A 20,010-nucleotide genomic window follows, 5' to 3' on the forward strand; every position below is an offset into this window, starting at 1 on the left:
AAGCCCCGGCCCTCCTTCACGGACGAGGCGGTTCAGGCGCTGCTCTACAAAATGACGGGGATCGACCTGCACAAGGTGTTCCGGCCCGTGAAGAAGGAGCTCAAGCCGCCTCAGTACAAGCTGATGACCGAAGCTCAGCTGCAAGAGGTAGGCTGCTCTGCTTCCTTCGGAACTGAGTGTTGGCTTTAATAAAAGAGCTTGTAACAGCTCATACTTCTGTTTCCTTCATTGCTGCTTTTGAAAACATTTTGGTTTCTTGCCTTTGTTTCAGGTCATTCCCTAAAATAGCGTAAAACAGTGTTTCTTCACTTTAAATAACTTGTTTTGTTTAATGTTGCTCGATTTTTATGCAATATGAAGGAAATTGGGTGCTTTTTTCCCCCTGAGTGACAGCTTCTCTTTATGATCCCATTATGCTTCCTAACTGTGTTAAGTGTTTTATCAGATATCTAAATTACAGCCCTGGGATTCCTTTGACTACTTTTTCCTGTGGTCTGACTTGGTTTGGGGTGACAAAGAGGCCTGACTTGAGCCTGTTCTGGAGCCACAATCAAGCTATATACAGAATGTTAATTGTGGTTTATGATTTGGGGGAAAATTACCCTGGAAAAATACCTGAAATAAACGTGGGGTTTGCAATTTGTCCACTGAAGTTTTGGAACTTCCTCCAGCATTTTGCCCAGGTTTTAGTACTGGTGAATTGTTCATGTGTGATTCATCTACCTGGAGTCTGAATTAGTGTCTCCTTTCTCTTAACTGCTGGAGAAAAAAAATTTTAAAAATACCTTCTCTAAATGAAAATATTTGTTCCAAAATTGTATGTTAGCTTTCCAATAGAATGATATTTTTAATTGTAAAATTACACTACTTTTTTCTCCCAAGGCCACAAGAAAAGCCATTGAGGAAGCTAAAGAAAAACTAATCATGCCCCCTGTTTTGGATGAACGAGAGCCAATTGATGATGTCTTAGCAGAAGACAAATTCCTTGAAGGAACTGAAACTTCAAAATATGTATTTACAGATTTAACATACTCCACTCCACATCGTGTAAGTAACACAATTAAAAGTATTAATTTGTTTTCAAAATAACCTTCAGGTTTTAATGAAAACGTAATTATATCAGTTTGCAAAAAGGCTGACGAGTTGTAAATTTAATCTGGATCGAGGCAAGAGAGAAACATATATTTCTAAAAGCTTGCTTCTTACTGATAATGATAAATTAACTTCTATTACTCAAAAGCAGGCATGAGGGGAAGCTGTGGGGTAGTTAGTTATTTTATAAGCAGATGCTTGTGATATGCTAGGAGTACTGAGTTCTTCCATATTTCCTAGAAACTTTCTGTGGAATTGGAATATTTAGGACATAGGCTAAATATGTACTAAAGATGGAGCTCCTTCACAGTAGCAAAAATCTGGTGGAAAGCTGTGCAAATGATGGATGAATTCATGGGAAAGCTGTAAAGAAACAGCTGTCAAGTAGAATTTTTGAGTATAGGGATAGAGTTTTCTTTGTTTAATGAAACATCTAGATGGTCTTTAAATACCAGTAGGAAGAGGCTGGAAAGATTCTTAATAGTTATGATTCTAAGAAGTCTCCATGGTTCCAGCATGCATGTAGTGATGGCCCTGTGAAAGGAATTGCCCACTCCTCCATCTATTACTCTATCTGAGAGCTCTCCCCAGGAACCTGCTGTTTATTTTTCAGTGTATTGAACAGACTTTCCCATCTGCTGCCCTAAATCAATTATGCTTGTGAACAGATCTGAGTATATGGTTTCACTTGTATTTTTTTTGTACTGCAGTTGCCCTTACTTGATTCTAGCACCTGCCTCTGAAACAAAGGTAAAGAAGTGCAAGACACTTGCATTTTTAATTTCATGTGTATTACTAAGTGGTAGAATCAGGCCAGCAGCAAGGCTAACTGCCTTGTCTGGGTATGACTTATGTTGTTCATCTAAACTTAACAGAGCTGTAGCTTTTAGTACGGGCACATGCACAGTAAAATGAAGGTGCAAATGTAGCACTTAATTAGCAGGTACCAAGGCAGAAATGATGAATCTAGCACACAGCAACAATCAGTTAGAAACTGGCATTATTGGTGGGAGTTAGGTATTGAAGGGCTTTGACAAATAATCTTTCTTTATAGTGGTTCTGGCTATGAAGACAGAAGGCTTTGGGAGATAATGCTCTTTTTTTTTAATTTTACCTTATTTTCAGGAGCGTTTCATTGTCGTTAGAGAACCAAATGGTGTGTTGAGAAAAGCCACCTGGGAAGAACGGGACAGAATGATACAGATATTCTTCCCCAGGGAAGGGCGCAGAGTTATTGCCCCAGCGCTGTTCAAGGATGAAAACCTTGGGGTAAGTTCCTCCTCAGTTTGAAAACTGGTTATTTTTACTTCATTGTGCTCTGTTACTGGGCAGAGGAGCTATGAATAAGCCACTCTTTGTGCTTTAAGCTGCTTAAATTCTGTTTTCAGCAATTGCTTATCATTGTAACTTAGTTAAAATACTCACAGTAAAGTTCCAGGTTAGGTCCAGGTAAATCCTAGATAGGTATAAACACTGTGTCATACTAGAAGGCCACATTTAATTGTTATGCATTGATGATATTGTACATTTAATCTGAAAATGTGACCTGGTGTTTCAGAAACAAAAATCGAGGATCGCTGTATTAATGTCAAGGCAATTACGGTACTTCTGTGCATTTTATCTTTCAATTAAGGGGTTACTCACTGTAAGTGTTGCTCAGAACAGAATGTTGTGGCTGCTGTTTTGATTTTGGAGAGTTGGAATGGTGTGATACAGAATCTCCTGCATTTGAACTGTTGTTTCAGAATGTGTTTCAGCAAGACCGTCACGAAGATGTCCTTAACATGTGCATTGCTCAGTTTGAGCCAGATTCACCTGACTATATCAGAGTGAGTTCACTTGTCATTTTTCTAGTAAAAAAAAAAAATAGTGAAGAACTGTTAGGGTTTGTCTTGTAAACACAAATATTATCTGGGGCTCACAGGTCTTTTTTCCCCTCCATATAGATTATCAGTTATCCTTCTGATGAGTTTTGGGGTTTATTTTTATGCAGAAAAGTAAACCAGAATTCTGTTTAAGTAATTTTCAACAGGATAGAAAAATACCACATATGCAAAAAAAATAGTCTTTGTGCAGATATTTTTATTATCTAAACAGAGTTGATGATAACATGCCTAAGGGGCCGTGAGCAGAGTTGTGCTGCTGGAGTCATGGTAACTGCTCTGTTAGGACTTAAAAGGACCAGTTAGATAACTGAAAGTGCACTTTGAGAGAGAGCACTGTACACAAAGGATGACTTTTGACAAAGACCAGGTGCAAAAATGTAGTTCTAGCTGAACTATTTAAAGTTAGTAGCTGGAGCTGCTGGTAATATGTTAGTCTGCAGTTGCTTTTAAAATGTTTACTACTCTTTACTCTGTAATAATCTCAGTTGTCTGAGAAACTGTAACTTCTGTTAAGTAATTTTTCAAGGACCTTTTCTTCAAAGGAAAGTTTCACTTCTTTGCTCTAGCATTTTTCACCTTAAAGAGCAGATTACAGCTTGACAGCAGTGCACTGAAGGTCGAGGTTATGTCCCTGCCTCCCCAGATGTTCAGGACATAACTAGAATTTAGCTTCCTTTTACCATAAAGGTGCCTGTGCCTAAATACCAAGAACTGGGCTGTTACCCTGAATTGTAAGATGCATAAGGCTTTAAGGTGGCATGGTTCAGTCTGTGGCTTTAGGGAAAGAGAAAATAGGTTAAAAACTCTGAGAGAGGTAGAGGGGAAGACGTGCCATGAAGCTGCAGTTGTGTGAGTGAGACTGAAACCGTCCCTGGGTGCAGGTTCATCATCGCACGTACGAGGACATCGACAAACGCGCCAAGTACGACCTGCTGCGCTCCACCAGGCACTTCGGGGGCATGGTGTGGTACCTGCTCAGCAGGAGGAGAACAGATGGCTTACTGATAGATATGATCAACAGAGACCTGTAAGTACTGTGTGACGCTCACTGATCCTGCTTATCCCAGCAAATAGAAAACAAGCACCACTGGTCAAAAATAATAGTTCTGTAAGATGCAGAAAAGTTTTCATTTGCAGGAAAACTTAGGCTGGCTCGAAGCGTTGGCTGTACAGGTGCTGTTTGCTGTGTGGAGGCACTAACTGCAGGGCATGAAGTTGTGGGGTACTAAACTAAGTTTCTGCAGAAACAGACCTTTTGGAGTTGTTGGGGTTTTATTTTTGTTTCCTATATAATTGTCAGAACACTTTCAGCCCTGGGCAGTGCTGCTCTTAAACATGCTAGTTACTGCAGTCTGTGTTCAGAAGCTCCCCTTTGGCACAGTTGCTCCACTATTTGTTGTGGGGTAATTAATTTTATTTTACAGATAGATTTCAGGTGTATTACTGCTGAGCAGGGCACCAGGCTTCAACTGCACTCTGGCTAGATTTAGGTACTTTTCCTGGTGCACTGTGGTGTTCATGTGCTTCTGGCCTTCCTTCTCATGAAGGGGCTGCTGCAGATGATGGGCTGCCCATTGCCCTGTTCACCTATTGCAGTGACTGGATACTCAGTGAAAGCAGCACTTTATGACAGCCTGTGCTGTGCCAAGTACATCACAATATACACTTCCTCTGTAGACTCTTAATGATTAAGAGACAGTAATTGCTACAAATGAGCCTTTATTTTTTTAGGCTGGATGATGCCACCAGTTTAATTACACTGTATCATATGCTACATCCTGAATGTCAGTCAGCAAAAGAAGCTGAAGAAGGGAAACTTAAAGGAGTTGATCTGATCAAGGTATGCTTTTCTGCTTTAAGCTACTTTAACTACAGAGGAGAAAGCTTTTAAACAGCAGAACTCATTTAGTAGCCTAAATTTCTTACCTTAAGAAGCAGATATTTAACTAGAACTGTTCTGCATGCTATGTTTGGTGTATTTTAAGATATATATATATATATCTGCACCAGGATTTCAGCTGTAGGTGGCTGATCTGCCACTGGCATGATGAAATCTCATTATGCAACTCTGCTGTTAACTGTACATTAATCTCTCTCCTGCCATGGTTGCAGGTGTTTGTGAAAACTGAATCCCAGAGAGAAGGCTACATCCAGCTGGCCTTGCAGGCTTATGAAGAAGCAATGGCTACTTCTACAGCTTCGTGAAATAAATGGCAGCTCATCCTAAGTTTTAAGTCTGTTTATCAACATTCTCTGTACAGGATTTCACAATAAATACAATAAACTGACTGTTCTGGATTTTTTTTTTTTACTGAACTATATAAGAATCATTACAGCAGTTTGCTATTTTGAAAAGCTCTGTAAATGAACTTAGAGCAGTCATCATGAGTTTTGCCCTGAGTTTAATATTTTAATGTTACATCTTGAATCTAAAGAATTTCCCACAATTCATTTTAGTTATTTTACTGATTGTTACCAAACCCAAGCCAAACAGCACAGTGAACATAACCATATGCCTCAGTGTATATGCTGAGGAAATGTCAGGCTAAAATACTCATGTTCAGCTATTATGCTCCTGTTTCATGTATTTCTAATATACACTGTTGAAGCTGGGTTATTCTTAAGAATGGCCCTATTCTTAGTAGAATTACTAGTAAATGGAGATCTGAGGAGAAGAATGTTTAAAAGACTTTATTGAGTTGCTTGCAAAATGAAAACATTTGTTAGCACATGCTGGAGCCAGGCCTATGTCTTGAAATTCAGTGTACTGGAAGCTGATTCTCCACGTACAATTGCTGGGTCTGCACTTCCTTCTACATGTACATGGTCCACTTGTGGTATAAAAATCAAGTTAACTTGGAGCACATAGTCCACAGAACTTCATTTGTTGGAGTAACTGATTTGGTCATCTAAAAAAGGATGTTCACTCATCTAAGATCTCTTCATCCAGGTTGATATCTGTAGTATCAATATCCTCCAGATCCAAGTTATCTAAGTCATCTTCCAAGTCCAGCAGTGTCTAGGGAAAGAAAAGACTAGATGAAGGGTACACTACTACAATTATGTCAGCCAGCTTCTATGATGTATGATTCTGTAGGATGTACTTGCACATTCTGCAAACCCCAAGTTCTGGCAGTGGTGTGGAACAGGAATGCTAAAATGAGCTGTAGAGAGAAGCTCTGTGCTTGGTAAGGAAGCATCTTGCAGGAGTTGCAGCTTTTTACAATGTTCTGGCCAACTGTGTTTGAACTTCCCCCTTGTAACCCCCAAGGCTGTTACCTGGTCTGTGTCACTGTGGATGGTTTCTGCACCCCAGCAAGGGAGGGAGGGACCTGTACCCTGGACTGGCCCTAAGTTGTCCAGTAATATAGAGACATTTTCCAGTAGCTTTGTTCAATCACATTATTAATTGAAGGCTTTAACATAAAATTAGTGCTTGTAGTGCTCCCCTTCATAAAAATATGTTTTGGTACCTTCTGATCTCTTGTTGGAAGTATATCAGCATTCTGCAAAACTGTCTTCATCACTTCTTGTTTAGGAGAGGGAACTGGTTCTTCAGCCTTCTTCTAATGACAAAAAAATTCCTTTAGTTCTTTTGAATTTAAATTTTCCAACAAAAGCAAGTAAACAACAGCAAACCTCTAATCCTCCCCTCCCACCCAGTAGTTCTCTTCCAAAGTTTTCCTCAGCAATTCTTGAGCCACAGCCTGTAAGGGTTCTAGTCCTCACTCCACTGGAACCTGCCATTTCCCTCCCCAGTTACTTTGAAGCAGTTGGAACTGCTTCAATGGATGGAACTGATAAAAGGAAAACCACCTTCAGTTCATTTCAAATACCCAAGTGCTGTTAGAAAGTGATTGTAAAGGTCCTCAGCAAGACACATTAGGTTACTTGAGACTGTGACAGCAAACCTTAGTACTGTTGTGGGTTTTGTGTACCCTGTAAAGGTTTAACACTTCATCTTCTCTCTTTGCTGCTGCACAAGTTTTATATTAAGATAATTCATCAGTATCATCACTGAAGCAATACTGTCCAATTAACTGTTTTGATTAATTCTATAATTATCTCCTACCCTGTAAAAGACAACTGTGGTTTAGGCCTTCTATGTAATCATGACAGCTACTTGAAAGTAAGGTAACTTCTCTGAACTGCCAGTGATGCTTTGTAGTGCATCTCCTAAGAGGAAAAAAATAAAGACAGAATGGGGAGTTGTGGCTTTTATGTTTCTCCCTCAGTTTCTGATTTTAGTTCTAATTTAAGATGTTTATAGTGTCAAAGAGCTGTGCCTCTTCAAGAAACTCACAATCTGATTTTCATGTACAAATGTATTTGACATGAGCAAGAATTGTAAGGTGTCATCTTCTGTTGAAGCTCTGAAAAGCATTTGAAGTGTTTGTTTCAATCTGTATGCTCATACCTTACACTTAAGTTGTGTTTTCTGCATAAAAATTGGACAACTGAGGTGGAGGAAAAAAAAATCAGTTTGTTACTTCAGATATTGATTAGAACATCTGTTCAAGTACCTGAGGATGATTCCTAATCAGTCAGTCATGGAATAGTGTTATTCCATAACCATGCAGCACACTAGCAGAGAACATAAAGCATTTTTAACTGCTGTAATACACAGGAGTTTCCAGGTTCCAGCAAGTGAGCTGTTAGAAAACCATCTGCAGTTGGGGTGGTGTTTGTATGTGCAACTGAAATTGGTTTTCTGCAGGATGAATTCAGTGGTAACACTCTACAGTCACTCACACCACAAAGGGTGACCCAGGGTAGGGAAGCACACAAATAATTTCACAGCCGAGAAGTTCTTAGTAGTTACAGATGCAGATAAGAAGAATCTGAAGCAAAGAACATGGAACTCAGCTGCAGCACTTACAGTCAAGCCAGTAAGAGCAATAATTAGTCCATTATTGGTGAAATATTCTCCAAGGTAGATGTTATCACCAAATAGCAAAGTTGTCTCTTAGAATTCATCACTTAGTACCACTGACCTGAGATGCCATTACTCCAGAAGGCTCAAATCCTTTTGCTTCTTCAAGTAAGTTTCTTTCTTCGTTTGGCTAAAAGTAAAAAACCAACACGTGTGTTTAAATGTTGCACTGACTTGCTTAAAGCTGCTTTCACACATCACCAAATCTTCTTCTAGACACAATAAAAACTCCCACTCACAGTGACAAGGGGGTATTCCTTGGCTGGCCTCAAATCAGCCAGGCTTTGTTTCACGTATTCTTCAGCAACAAAAGCTTCCTTCAGGCCAGGGAAAAGGTTTTCATATTCTGTAGGATCAGCGAGGGACTCGGCAGCTTTTTGATTGACTTTGGAGAGGTTTTCCCGCCAGAGTTTAACAACCCTGGAGACACAAACAGTATTTGTCACACCCAGCTGATTCTGACAGTGCCATTCGTGCTCTGAATATGCTTAAAAATTACCTGGAAACTTGGCTTGGCAAATATGTCCGTGCAAGAAAAGCAGCTTCTGGGAGCCGCCCGGTTTTGATCAGGAGTTCCAAACATGAATCAAGCCTAGAAGATTTTAAAATGTGGTTTTAACCAGTAAATTTAATAAAGACAAATTCCTGTGTTAGATTAGCTGTTTACGCTATTACATTAATTTAAAGTGCTTTCACTTCAGATTTTAAATCTAGCAGCCATCATAAAATAGAAGCACCTTTTCTGAGAAGGTGCCCACCACCAAGTTTCTCTGTGAAAGTTGGCAGTAGTTTACCATTTGGAGAAACTGAGGTACTTAGAACTTGGGAAGGCAGAAGAGAACAATCAGAATCTCTTGTTTGCTACTTACTTTCCCTGCAGGAAGTAGCTCATAAATGCCACATTATTCTTGCCATCTTTCTCTGCTCCTTCAGCTAACTTGTTCACCATGTTGGCATTTCCTGAAGCTGTGGCCAGGAGCAGCAGCCCTCCATAGTCTTGTGCATGGTGGAGACACTCCTGGGCTAAGCCAAACTGGCATTTACTGATGGCAAGCTCTGCAAGTTGCTTCCATTTCTGTTCTGACTAATTGTACAAAAAGGGGAGAGGAAGGGAAAGAAAATAAACCATAACTCACATTTTTGAACAGCACTGAAAGATTTGCAGAGCATTCAGTATGGAAATGTAAGTTTACTTATGTATCCCATTACTACATTGTCTTCCCTTTGAGGTCCTGTGATTACTGTAGCTTCACAGCATGACACAGTGAGTTTTATAAGATCATTACACAGCTCTACCATTACATAAAATAAACAGTTTGTCAGTAAACATGGAGGTGGGAGGTAGGAATAACTTTGGAAATTGGCCTAAAGGCCTCAGCCCTGTCACTCCTCCTCTCACTGTTCAGTACTGGAGACTCAGGCTTCGTTCTTTGCCCAAGTTCTGGTTCTCCAGGAGATCCTGCAGCTTTCTGAGGAAAAAACATTCTTCTGTCCCCATCCCACAGCTCAGATGCCTTTGAATTACAGGCAGAAGAGCTTCATCAAAAGAGTTGGAGGCATTTCTGTTGTGTTCAGGAAGCTGTACTGTGTCCCTACACACCACTGTCTTTTCTTACAGGGCCTCTCAGATTCATGCTAGCACTTAGAATTAGTATGAATCACCAAAAAGTATATATGTACCTCTGCTTCCACTGCAAGCTGATATGCTATTTTTAACTCTCCAAGCTGAAGAGCAAGTTCAAAACGATGTTCTGGATCTGTAGATACTGCAAGAGCTTGTTGTTTGAAGCCCTGAAAGGAAAATCTCAAAGTTAGGTGGGATCTGTCAGGTCAAACAGCATCCTAGATGTTTTAACAAAAATACTCTCAACAGAAGGTTACAGGATTCTCAAATAAATACAGATAATTAACAGGAGTTTATGCTTACAGATAACTGTAAGCTGGGTTATGCTGGGTTTTGCTTAGCAAACTCAATTAAAAATGTGAATTAACTGATTTGTTTAGTTTGATAACTAAGAAGTAGTTTTCTTGCCTGCTTCTCAAGGAAATGTGCAACTCTTGTTCTCTGTTCTTTCGGAATTGTGGGAAGAACTTTGTCAGCCATACCAAAATCTCTTCTCATCACAGCAGTCTGATACTCAAGCACTGAGACCAGCAAAGAGTAACTAACAATGTTTAGCTCTTTATCACCCAAATAAAGTCGGTTGTCCTTGGGGATATACCCCAGAAGATACATTGTTCTGAAACAAAACAAAGAATATTCATCTTCAATAGATCCACTACAAAACAGTCTATCAAAAAAACCCCTCCAGTAGTTCTTATGGTAGCGAGAGCACTCACATAAAATATTCTACTTCTCCTAGAGGTGCACTTTCACACAGCACTGTTCACTCCCTCCACCATTACACATCCATCAGTATGATATATAAGAAGGGGTTGTAATGCACAGCAAGCAGGGGACAAGGTTTACCTTGGACTCACTTGACTGACAGAACCTTTAACACTCCCTCAGGAACCTGCAGCAGCCACTTACCTGTCCAAATGGGCAATGGTGACAATCTCTCCTCCAACGTAGTAGTTGAGTCTGTTCACAGAACTGGTGTAAATAAAGCAGTCACCCACCCACAAGCCTGTTTTCACAATCTCCTGAATCTCACCAAGAACCTGCAAAGTAAGATTGGTTTAATTAGAGACAAAAATGTACTTTTAGGTAGCAGAAAGATTACTGCACTTTGAAATTATATTTAATATTCTGTATTAAGTAGTGAGGCAAGTTGCAAAAATAAGTTTAGATACAGATTAGAAGTACATAAATGATGATTTGGTTTTACAAAAATGCTGCCTTAATTCTTAACTAACCCAATTACAAATCTAGGAAACAAGCACCAAACCAAGCATTAAACAAGGCAATCAAAGACAACTTTCCTTCTGAAATTTTCATTTCTGACATTTCACGGCATGACGTTTTTTCACTTCTAAATTTGAATAACATTTCAAAACTTGTAAAAAATTGCAAAAAAAAAGTTTAAGCCATGACCCAAAAGTGTGTTTTAAAAACAATCTCTGTAAGTCTGTGAGAACAGTAAACAGATAACTGAAGGGAAATGCAGGCATCAAGGTCTGTTATGCTGGGATTTAAACTGGGATAACTCTCCTCTGGAACCCAAAGAAAATTATGAAGATTGTTCCTTAGGCAGATGTACTGTGTGGTACTCAGTGGTCTGGAAACTGTGGTGTAAATAGTTATTTTAACCACTAAGTTTGCTACACTCTGGGAAGACTGGCTTCTACCATCTAATCTTATTCCACTTTTCAAACAGAAGCTTTAAATACCTCAAAGGCATCTTCAATTCCATCTTCAGTGACACCTTCATGTGTTTCTTGGGCTGCTGCTACTTTTTCTGACAGGTATTTGAGAATGAAGAATGACTCCTCTGTAGCAATGCACACAAGCTCCCCCGAGTCAGACCAGAAAATCTGTATCATCAGAATCAACAACAGAAGTTTTAGACACCTCAGCTTAGGAAAAGAGGATGTGTGAATTAAAGTTAAAACATTAACTCTAGAAGCTTTAGGACCTGAAAAACCAACACATACAGGATTTTTTTCTTCTCCTTCTGCCATATGATTGAGATAAACTTTAGGATTGATAGCTTGGCTTCATTCATGAAAATCAGCAGTTTAGTAAACAAATGAAAACTCAGTAAACACAGACAGCTAAATATCTTCAGTCCCCTGTAGAAACTTACGTGTTTGGGCTGAATTTCAATTCTGCGAATCAGTTCTGTGTTTTCCCAGTCATAGAATGCCAGGCCATTAACAGATCTGACTCCCAACAGAAAGCCACCATAGATGCCTGCAAGAAAATAAAGGCAGAAGAAATCCAAACTGTGCAAAAAAATGAACCAACATATCTATTTTAAAAGTAAATACTTACCTTCTGCTCCAAAATCGGGTTTGAAAGACTTCTTCTCTTTGAAATTTTTAAATATCTTTACAACACTGTTGCTCTCCCTGATTGCATATCTAAATAGAGATTAAATTGTAAGAAAAACCAAGATTATTTGGTTTCCAAAGTAGCAAATTACTAAATCATAAGCTGCTACAAAACAGCTGCATTTGAGTTATCTTCTGCAACTAGCAGAGTACTAGAAATAGTAATTTTAAAGCAGCCAAGTTATTGCAAGTTCATTGTCCACATAGATTTTAGTCTTCAGGCCAGTTCACTGTTTGCACGGCCCAAAAACGAGCAGCAGCAAATCTAATACACAGGAAAAAATGTGCAGCACTTACTCTGAGGAATCATGTGCCCAAACAAACTCCTGTGCAGAACCAAAGCTCTTGTTCCTCAGAGCCATGGCTGTGTAGATGATGTACTCCCCATCACCACACACCACCACGAACCTGGAGCGGGAAGAAGATGGAGTTGGTCAGATATCTCTGTTCAGTTCAACAGCCATCATCAAGAAGGCAAATTATCTAAAAAGTGAAAGGCCCCCACGCCCAATATGATCACTGCAAATGCAGACAGAGCATGAGCTTTATATATCCATAAAGTGTCAAGGAGCTGCATCTTTTTTCTGCATCACGTTGCTGGCTACTTGCTATTCCCTCTTCCTTCTGCTCTCCACTGAGCAGCTCTTGTACCTTGCATGGCTTTCTTTTATTTTAGCCTATCTGTTAACAAAAAAAAAAACAATTCAAGAGAAGGATAAAAGAATGTATTACCGTCCATTAGGGTTGTGCTGAATGGTCTGGGGATAGATTTCACAGCTCCCCATATCCTTCACAGCCAGGGGCAATCTCTCTCCATCTTTGATTTCAGCATCTCCCATGGCTTTCAAGTTTGCCTGTTGGACTTCTGAATGTTTAGCCCAAATAATTTTTCCATTTGCATCCATGGACATGGCAGGTTCTTCACGGCCAAGCTAGAAAGCATAGTGTAAGAAGGTGGGAGATGGAAAGACTACATTTCTTTTCAGTTGAAAATATCAAATGAAACAGCCCATCCCTATCTAAAAACGCCAATTAAAATGTCAGACTTTCAGTATTTTACAAATTATCCCAGAATCAGAAACCAGCTGCTCTGCATCACCGCTTCTCATTACCAAGCATTACAGGTACCTTGACAATAATGCTGCCTTCATCATATCCCAAAGCCACATTATTGGACCCTCTCAAGCTGGCCACACACCACACTCTCTCCATGCCATAGTTCAGGGTGCTTTCCAGGCGGTAGGTGCTGGAATGCCAGATGCGGACGGTTCCTACAGGAAAAAGAGATGGATGCTTTTCCTCTCTTCCCAGTGCAAGGGCAGGAGCTGTGCAGCCTCACCACAAGAAGAGTTCTCCCCTGAGTTCTTTCCCTGGCCTTTATACCACAGAAAACACAAAATTACCGTCCTCTGAGCCCGTGATGATGATGGGCAGCTCAGGATGGAAGCTGACACACGACACGTTCTGAGCGTGCCCTTCCAGTGTCTGGACACAGGTTTTATTCTGCAAAAGAGAATGAGAAGTATAGGTACAGAAAATGAACACATTTTAACCTCCATTTCTTAAAAAAACCTCCCTCAAATCCAAAATTTGCCTGAAAACATATTTCTCTAGATTTCTTCCGTTTATTTCCAAGTTGCTCAAACAACAGCATTAACATATTAAAAATTATGACTGTACTGAGGTAATTTCTCTTGCCCAGAAGAAAATATTTATTTCCCTACACAGAGGTTTTTTCCTCTATTTTCAGATAGGTTTCTGCCTAGAAAATATGCTTTCCCAGAGCTGTGCAGCACAATAGATTAAAGTAACATAGAAAGCTGAGTTCACTGCAAAAAAAATCAGAAAACATCTGAATCTAAATGCAGGTGAAGACAGATCTAATGTCTTTGGTAAGAATGTTCAATCACATGAACATGAAGTTATGAATGAAAAGGCTATGCTGCTTGTTACAACTAAGACCAACTGATGGCTACAGCTGTACATGGTGGCAACATTTCAAGCAGTGTTGTCTAACAGTCATTACTGCAGTGCATGCTTAAATTAACAGTGCCAGCTTAAACTTCTGGGCTTGGGTTTACTCTAGGACAATGCTTTAATAACCAGAAAGTACCACCTAACAACTTTTGTCTTGCCCTTCTGGCCATTCATACACTTGTACACAGGAAGAACTTTTGAGTTCTAGGGTCCAACAACAGAACAGAGCATTCAAACAGGTCCTCTCAAGACTCCTGGCAAGTAGAAGCACGTGCATGGGTGTGCATGCACATGTGCCTGTGTAAATGTGCACAGGATGAGAAAGGAGAGAGGGAAAGAGTTGATACATGAGCAATATTTACACAATATTTACACTTGAACGTAAAAGAGGAGCATGTTAATCCACAGACATGAAGCCTAAAAGGCAGGGATTAATATGTTACAAGGAAAAAACCTAATGCTAACAGCAGAAACCTTATGTCAGATTTAATTTTACAAATCAACTTTGAGGCTGTTTAAATTCACAGCAGGTTTTCTCAAGGGTTAACAAATTTTTTAATTAAATACATGTCAGGAAATATTCCCTCCTCAGTATCCTTCTTTCCAAGATAAAAATGAGGGAAATCTGTTGGTCTGTTCAAACCTAGCCACGGATGTTTTGCCACAAAGGTTCCTGAGGGCTTGAACACGTACCTGGTAGTCCCAGATTTTCACCAGCCGGTCATCAGCCCCCGAGATGAGGTAGGGCTTGTCCCCCCCACTGTAATAGTCGATGCAGTTCACTCCTTTCTCATGGCCTTCCAAAGTGAAGTTGGGAGAGGATGATCCCAGCTGCCACACCTTCCCAGGAAGAGACCCAACAAAACACCAACCACATGCAGTCACTGATCTTTTGCCTCCAGGTCAAGCTTGCCAAACAGAGCAGGTGTTCAGGTGTACTTTACAAGTCCAAAGACAGATACTATGGAATTCCAAAGGCACAGTTGCTTTTCTTAGGTGAGGAGCCTCAACAACTGCTCACACTACCAGTCCTTCCCCCCACATAAAAACAAAAAACCCCCCAACATGTCGAGTTGCATGTGCCCTGCTCATACCTCTAAACAATGGAATTGGTTTCTTTCGACTTCTTTTTGAAACATAAAACCATATAAAGCACTGTCTGTAAGAAGAAGTACCTGTTTATGATATCAACTAGAACACCTCAGAAAAGCAACAACTGTGCATACACGGGTTGCCCCCAACTGGCTCCTGAATTTGATTTTTTCCCAGTTACATTAAATGAATAACAAATCTTATGTTAAATGAGGATACCAAATAAGTGCAGAAATACTGCTATTTTCTGACGTTTACCACATCAAATCAACATTTATGTGGACCTGATCTCAACATCTGAGGACATTTGAAACCAGAACTGGCTTTTTACAGCCAATATAGTGTACATGGGAGGAAGTCTCACTGCTCAGGTGCCTGTAAATCTGTAGTCACAGATGTTTAGTAACAGTTTCACAGCAAATCAGACTCATCAGGGTGTACCACGAGAAGGCTGAGGGCACCTTTGGAAACAATTCAATAGACAGCCAAGGACAGGAAAGTAATGAGTGAGACACCTTTACCAGAGTTTTGTTTTTTTCTTTTTGCTGCACAACTAAAAGCCTTTACCCACTACATAGTTCTAATAGTGCCAAACCACTCACTGACAGTTTAACCATTACTACTCTCTGTATTTCTGTGTAATCCAAATAGAAAAGCAGCACTTCAAAAAGTTTAAAGACCTGCATTTCAGTGATTAGAGGTGACAAGTAATCTGGTAAATTTACTGAAATACTTAATAAATTGACCAGTGTTCAGGTCTTTGCTCAATTTATATCCAATTCTTGCACCTGCTTTTAAGGATACTGATGCACTGTCCATACAGGGTTATTGGTTTGTGTATACTGTTAATTACTTAATGACTAAAAAAAAATCCCCAAATACAGTTTCTTTACCTTAATTGTCCTATCCAAAGAGGCACTGGCAAACTGATTATTGTCTTTCGGGTTTATGACGATCTGCATGACATAATGGGTGTGTCCTTCAAACACCTGAGAACAAGACCATTTCTTATCCCAGTCCCAGAGTTTAATGAGCATGTCATCTGAAAAAAACCCACAAACAGCCAAGCATCACTGAGTGATAACTACCTTCTTAAACTACATAATCCTCGAAAGCTTCAAGCTGAAGGCTGGAAAGGAAGCACTGCTAATATTCAATATATTTTTCATCTGTAAGATTTCACCAGTCCTTCCTTGCAGAAGGACCACAGCGAGTACAAGTTTCTCAAAAAGACTGTCCAGTAAAATGGTGATAAAACTAAGAAAGAAATACATCTGTGTTTAAAAGGGAGATTAAGAATTGATATTAAGGGATTGAATTATTAATCTTAAAATAGTGTGCAGACATTAAGTAATTGGACCTGTGCTTTGTTCTGCAGCACCTACTCTGATGAGTGCTAAGGAACAGGAAGCAGAGACCACAAAGCTGGCTCCTCAGGACCTTCATTTCAAGTGCTGAGTGTAAGTTTAACAGCAAAACACAGAAATACAGAGTGCTTGTGACACACAAAGCTCTCTGCATTCCTGCAGAGCTCTGACTGCATTACTAAGGTTTCCAGGAACAAAAAGGACTGAGCAGCACAATCCAGGTGTTCCTGGGCAAGATCTCTTGTGCCACTGATCTTCCAAAGCTGAGTAACAGAGATCACTTCAAATAACAGAGAGGCCAGTGACATTTTGGGAAAAAGATTTAAGTTACCTGTTGCTTCCAAGTCAGATTGCCAGCTGAAAACATACTCCAAATCATTATGTAATTTTTTAAAAAATGGGACTCAAGCTGTTATTTGAGAGTTTGCCACACTGATTAGCATATATAGGAACCCTTCCCCTGGCAGATATTTAAATGAGAAGGTTCTTTGCTCTTCTCTGACATGACCATAAGCTACTATATTTTAAATTTTAGGTGCAGTTGATATTCAACCAAAGAAACAGGAATGCAACTGATAAAGAAATAACCAAGTGACAACTGATTCCTGTTTCTGCAGGAAAAGGAGAAGACATGCATCCCTCACTACACAGAAAACAGAAGCCTAAAAGTAGCTGGTTATTAAATATAAAATAAATATAAAAATATGCCAAAGGGCTCTTACCACTGCTGGTCAGTATGAAGGGCTGTGTGGGATGCACAGCAATGCAACGGATATAATCAGAGTGGGCCTCAAACATGTGCACCCTTTCCAAGGTGTTGTAATTAAAAACTCTGATCTGCATGTCATCCTGTGAAAGGTAAGGAAAGCCACCATTAAAATAAGACTCTCTGTCTTATTGCACCTTCTGTGCAATGCAGGGGAGCTAGAGAAAATATTCTGGCACTTAAGAGCCTCTAACAACAAAACGTTGAAGAAAATGTATTTTCTGCACATTGCTAATGGTAAAAATTATGCTTTAATTCAGAAGTTTATAAATTACCCACTGTTATTCCCAAGACACTTAGGAAATGGAAAGAACTTCAACCAAAATTTAATTTTTAAAAGTAACTTGGTCACAGCAGTGTAAAACAACAAAATGACAAGAAATGTTTACTCTGTGTATAGGGCAGAAGACTAGGAAAATTGAGACAAAAATATTTAGGCATTACCTCAGTTCAAACAAATAATACTCATGCCATCAAGAAAAATGTGTTACCAAGATTAGAATAAAACTATTCCTCTCAAAGTAGACTCATTGAATAAAAGCACATTTTTTCCTAGAGGTGAGCACAACTAAAAAATTTATGACCAAGAACAAAAGCAGAAAGCAACTTCTAATTTTCAGTAGTTTCATCTTAAAGTAGCACCAACAATATTGAGTCAAAAGTGGGTGCTGAGTATGTTCCAGTTGGCAGCAAAAGCTGACTTTGGATCTACCCTGTACTACCTGCAGAGTTAGTCACATTATTAGGCTGCTCTCTTTGGAAATGAAGAGTTTAAGCTTCTAAGCTTAAACATGCACAAAGCAGTGGCATGAAAATAAATTAGAGAAAGTACAGCTACATATGAAATCACAAGAGGACAATATCTTACAGCTCCAGTAACAACCCAGTTCTTCCTCGCCACGAATTTGGCAGCTCTCACAGGCAGGTCACACACTTCAAAATTCTTCACCAGAGTCTAAAAATAAAAACAGTAAGTTTATAGCACAGGAGAAAACACAAGTTTTGAAATCAGCTCTCCATATTTTCTTAACAGTGTCCACTAAGTTGCCTCCTTGTCTACTAATACAGTGACTTTTGTAATCAGAGGAGAGCACAGTCAGTTAGCGACAGTGATTTAAGATTCTTGGATAAATTCAATTCTTCAGTCCCAGACACACATCTGACAGCTATGAAGACTCCATAAAAAAGGCAGAGCAAGGCCCTTCACCTGTGTCTCATGGTTCCAAACACAGACACTTCCATTGTAAAGGCTGGCCAGCATCCATGGCTCCGTGGGATGCAAGTCCACGCTCTTCACCCGGTCGGAGCGAGCCGTCAGCTTCCGCTTGATATCCAGTCGGAGAGGCTGGGGGGGAAGAATTGGGAATAGCCACTTACTGAACAGAAAACTGGCACAGAAATACAACAGGGAAAGGAAAGCTGATGTTAAACCTCAAAATGAAAGGATCCAATCTTGCTTTTCAGGCAGGCTGAAGGCTACCACTCTTTTCTATCCACCTGCTTATTTGGTTTTGCAGGGAACCAGCACATCCCCATCAATGGCAATGGGTCCATTACATTTAATTTTGTGAAATTCAAAATTTCTTCAGACTGTAGAAAGCATCCTCAGAACAGTAAAAACCAAGATGCACTGCACATCTTCCTGGTGTCCCTGACCTACCATAGCAAAGCAAAGAGAACTTGCTCCTAATACAAATGTTAGAAAATTAATCTTCCTGCTACTTCACCTGAAAAAACAGGTAAGAGAGCCAATTATCACAACAGAGCACAACAAGATTTGCCCATTATGAATTTATTTCCCTTCACAACTCCAAAATAAAGGTTTAGAACAGAACACTACGTCATAAAAACTGAGAGGAGGGAAAAGTTTAAGTCTTTCCCTTACAGAGAAGGCCTTGACTTTCCACTTTCATCACTGGCAATGTAAATCCACAGTATTTGAAAGGCACAAAGTCTAGTGAAATGATTTTATAAACTATTGGACGCATTACAGATTCATTCAGACACTCAGCTGAGCTCACTTAACCCTGCTGACATTTTAGCTCATAGAAAACTTAATGGATAATATCTGATCAAAGAACGCTGTGTTTAGTGGTGGGATAATATTAATAAAACCTGCAGTTACATTTGTTAAGACACCGCAGGGAGAAAAAAATCCCCAGTTACCATGCAGTACCTGTGACTTACAGACAGGACACGGTGGGAGAGGATGGATTTGTGGTTTATTTCTCCCGACATAAACACTAGAACACGATGCACTGGATTTGTGGTTTATTTCTCCCGACATAAACACTAGAACACGATGCACTCGACTCTGTGCTTATTCGTGGCACTGCTCAGACCTGCAGCCCATCAGGGCCGGGTATGGCCGCTCTGAGGGGCGCCCTGCAACACGCCCCCAGAACACTGGTACAGCTGCTCGGTGCGTCCGATGAACACCCCACCAGTGACCCCGCGCTGCTGCTCCGGCCCCGCCACCCCCCCGCTCCCCACGTCCCGCCGGCCGCGGGGCTGGGACTGTCAACCTCCCGCACCGGGAGCTGGCACAGGGCGCTCCCCGCGCTCACCATGGCCCCGCTCCCGCCGAGGTCTCCCCGCGGTGTCTCTCAGGTGTCCCTCAGCTCCCCGCGGTGTCTCTCCGGTGTCCCTCAGCTCCCCCTCAGCCACCGCCGCGCCCCGGGCAGGTTCCGACCCTCCGACGTGGAGCTTCCGGACCCGCCGCTCTCGCGACAGAGCGCGGGATCTCCCGGCACTCGCGAGAACGAGGCGCCGCCCCGCGGGGTGCCGGGAGATGTAGTCGGCGGGTGAGGGGGGAGCGTGGAATAGGCTGAGCTCGGAGGGACCTACAAGGATCATCGAGTGCCACCCCTGCGCAGGACACCCCAAGAGTCACACCATGTG

At 40.6% G+C, this 20,010-nt stretch overlaps 2 protein-coding genes across 3 annotated transcripts; one reads left to right on the plus strand and one right to left on the minus strand.

The window, feature by feature from the left end:
* Positions 1 to 6: 6 nt before the first annotated feature.
* On the plus strand, positions 7 to 5,266 carry MRPS22 (mitochondrial ribosomal protein S22). The gene is made up of 7 exons (XM_018080015.3): positions 7 to 147; positions 883 to 1,047; positions 2,218 to 2,361; positions 2,838 to 2,921; positions 3,860 to 4,005; positions 4,710 to 4,818; positions 5,091 to 5,266. Exons 1-7 carry the CDS (start codon positions 52 to 54, stop codon positions 5,181 to 5,183), a joined length of 837 nt encoding a protein of 278 aa, XP_017935504.1. The 5' UTR covers positions 7 to 51; the 3' UTR covers positions 5,184 to 5,266.
* A 388-nt stretch (positions 5,267 to 5,654) lies between these two features.
* On the minus strand, positions 5,655 to 19,768 carry COPB2 (coatomer protein complex subunit beta 2). Of its 2 annotated transcripts, none has more exons than XM_018080014.2 (22): positions 19,677 to 19,768; positions 18,317 to 18,454; positions 17,978 to 18,064; positions 17,066 to 17,192; positions 15,870 to 16,018; positions 14,578 to 14,724; positions 13,311 to 13,410; positions 13,036 to 13,178; positions 12,640 to 12,839; positions 12,205 to 12,315; positions 11,849 to 11,937; positions 11,661 to 11,767; positions 11,245 to 11,388; positions 10,445 to 10,575; positions 9,944 to 10,151; positions 9,592 to 9,702; positions 8,781 to 8,995; positions 8,411 to 8,503; positions 8,151 to 8,331; positions 7,973 to 8,041; positions 6,452 to 6,541; positions 5,655 to 5,997 (listed from the first exon to the last, which is right to left on the minus strand). In XM_018080014.2, the coding sequence occupies exons 1-22, from the start codon at positions 19,677 to 19,679 to the stop codon at positions 5,902 to 5,904; spliced, it is 2,739 nt and encodes a 912-aa protein (XP_017935503.1). In that variant the 5' UTR covers positions 19,680 to 19,768; the 3' UTR covers positions 5,655 to 5,901. The 2 variants fall into 2 exon arrangements, with proteins under 2 accessions (XP_017935503.1, XP_017935502.1); XM_018080013.2 differs by having other exon boundaries at positions 6,452 to 6,544.
* Positions 19,769 to 20,010: the final 242 nt, after the last annotated feature.

This window comes from Manacus vitellinus, unplaced genomic scaffold (genome assembly GCF_001715985.3).
Source record: "Manacus vitellinus isolate BGI_N305 unplaced genomic scaffold, ASM171598v3 scaffold_49_pilon, whole genome shotgun sequence".
Classification (NCBI taxonomy): Eukaryota; Metazoa; Chordata; class Aves; order Passeriformes; family Pipridae; genus Manacus; species Manacus vitellinus.

What these genes read in the sequence shown, in the direction of transcription:
- MRPS22 (XM_018080015.3), top strand. Translation starts at nt 52, where the DNA reads ATGACGGGGATCGACCTGCACAAGGTGTTCCGGCCCGTGAAGAAGGAG. An exon ending in TCAAGGATGAAAACCTTGGG is followed by an intron (nt 2,362 to 2,837) that starts GTAAGTTCCTCC and finishes CTGTTGTTTCAG; the next exon opens with AATGTGTTTCAGCAAGACCG. An exon ending in ATTCACCTGACTATATCAGA is followed by an intron (nt 2,922 to 3,859) that starts GTGAGTTCACTT and finishes CCCTGGGTGCAG; the next exon opens with GTTCATCATCGCACGTACGA.
- COPB2 (XM_018080013.2), bottom strand. An exon ending in CTTCATACTGACCAGCAGTG is followed by an intron (nt 16,019 to 17,065) that starts GTAAGAGCCCTT and finishes GGTTTTTTTCAG; the next exon opens with ATGACATGCTCATTAAACTC. An exon ending in TTGCCAAGCCAAGTTTCCAG is followed by an intron (nt 8,332 to 8,410) that starts GTAATTTTTAAG and finishes TTGTGTCTCCAG; the next exon opens with GGTTGTTAAACTCTGGCGGG.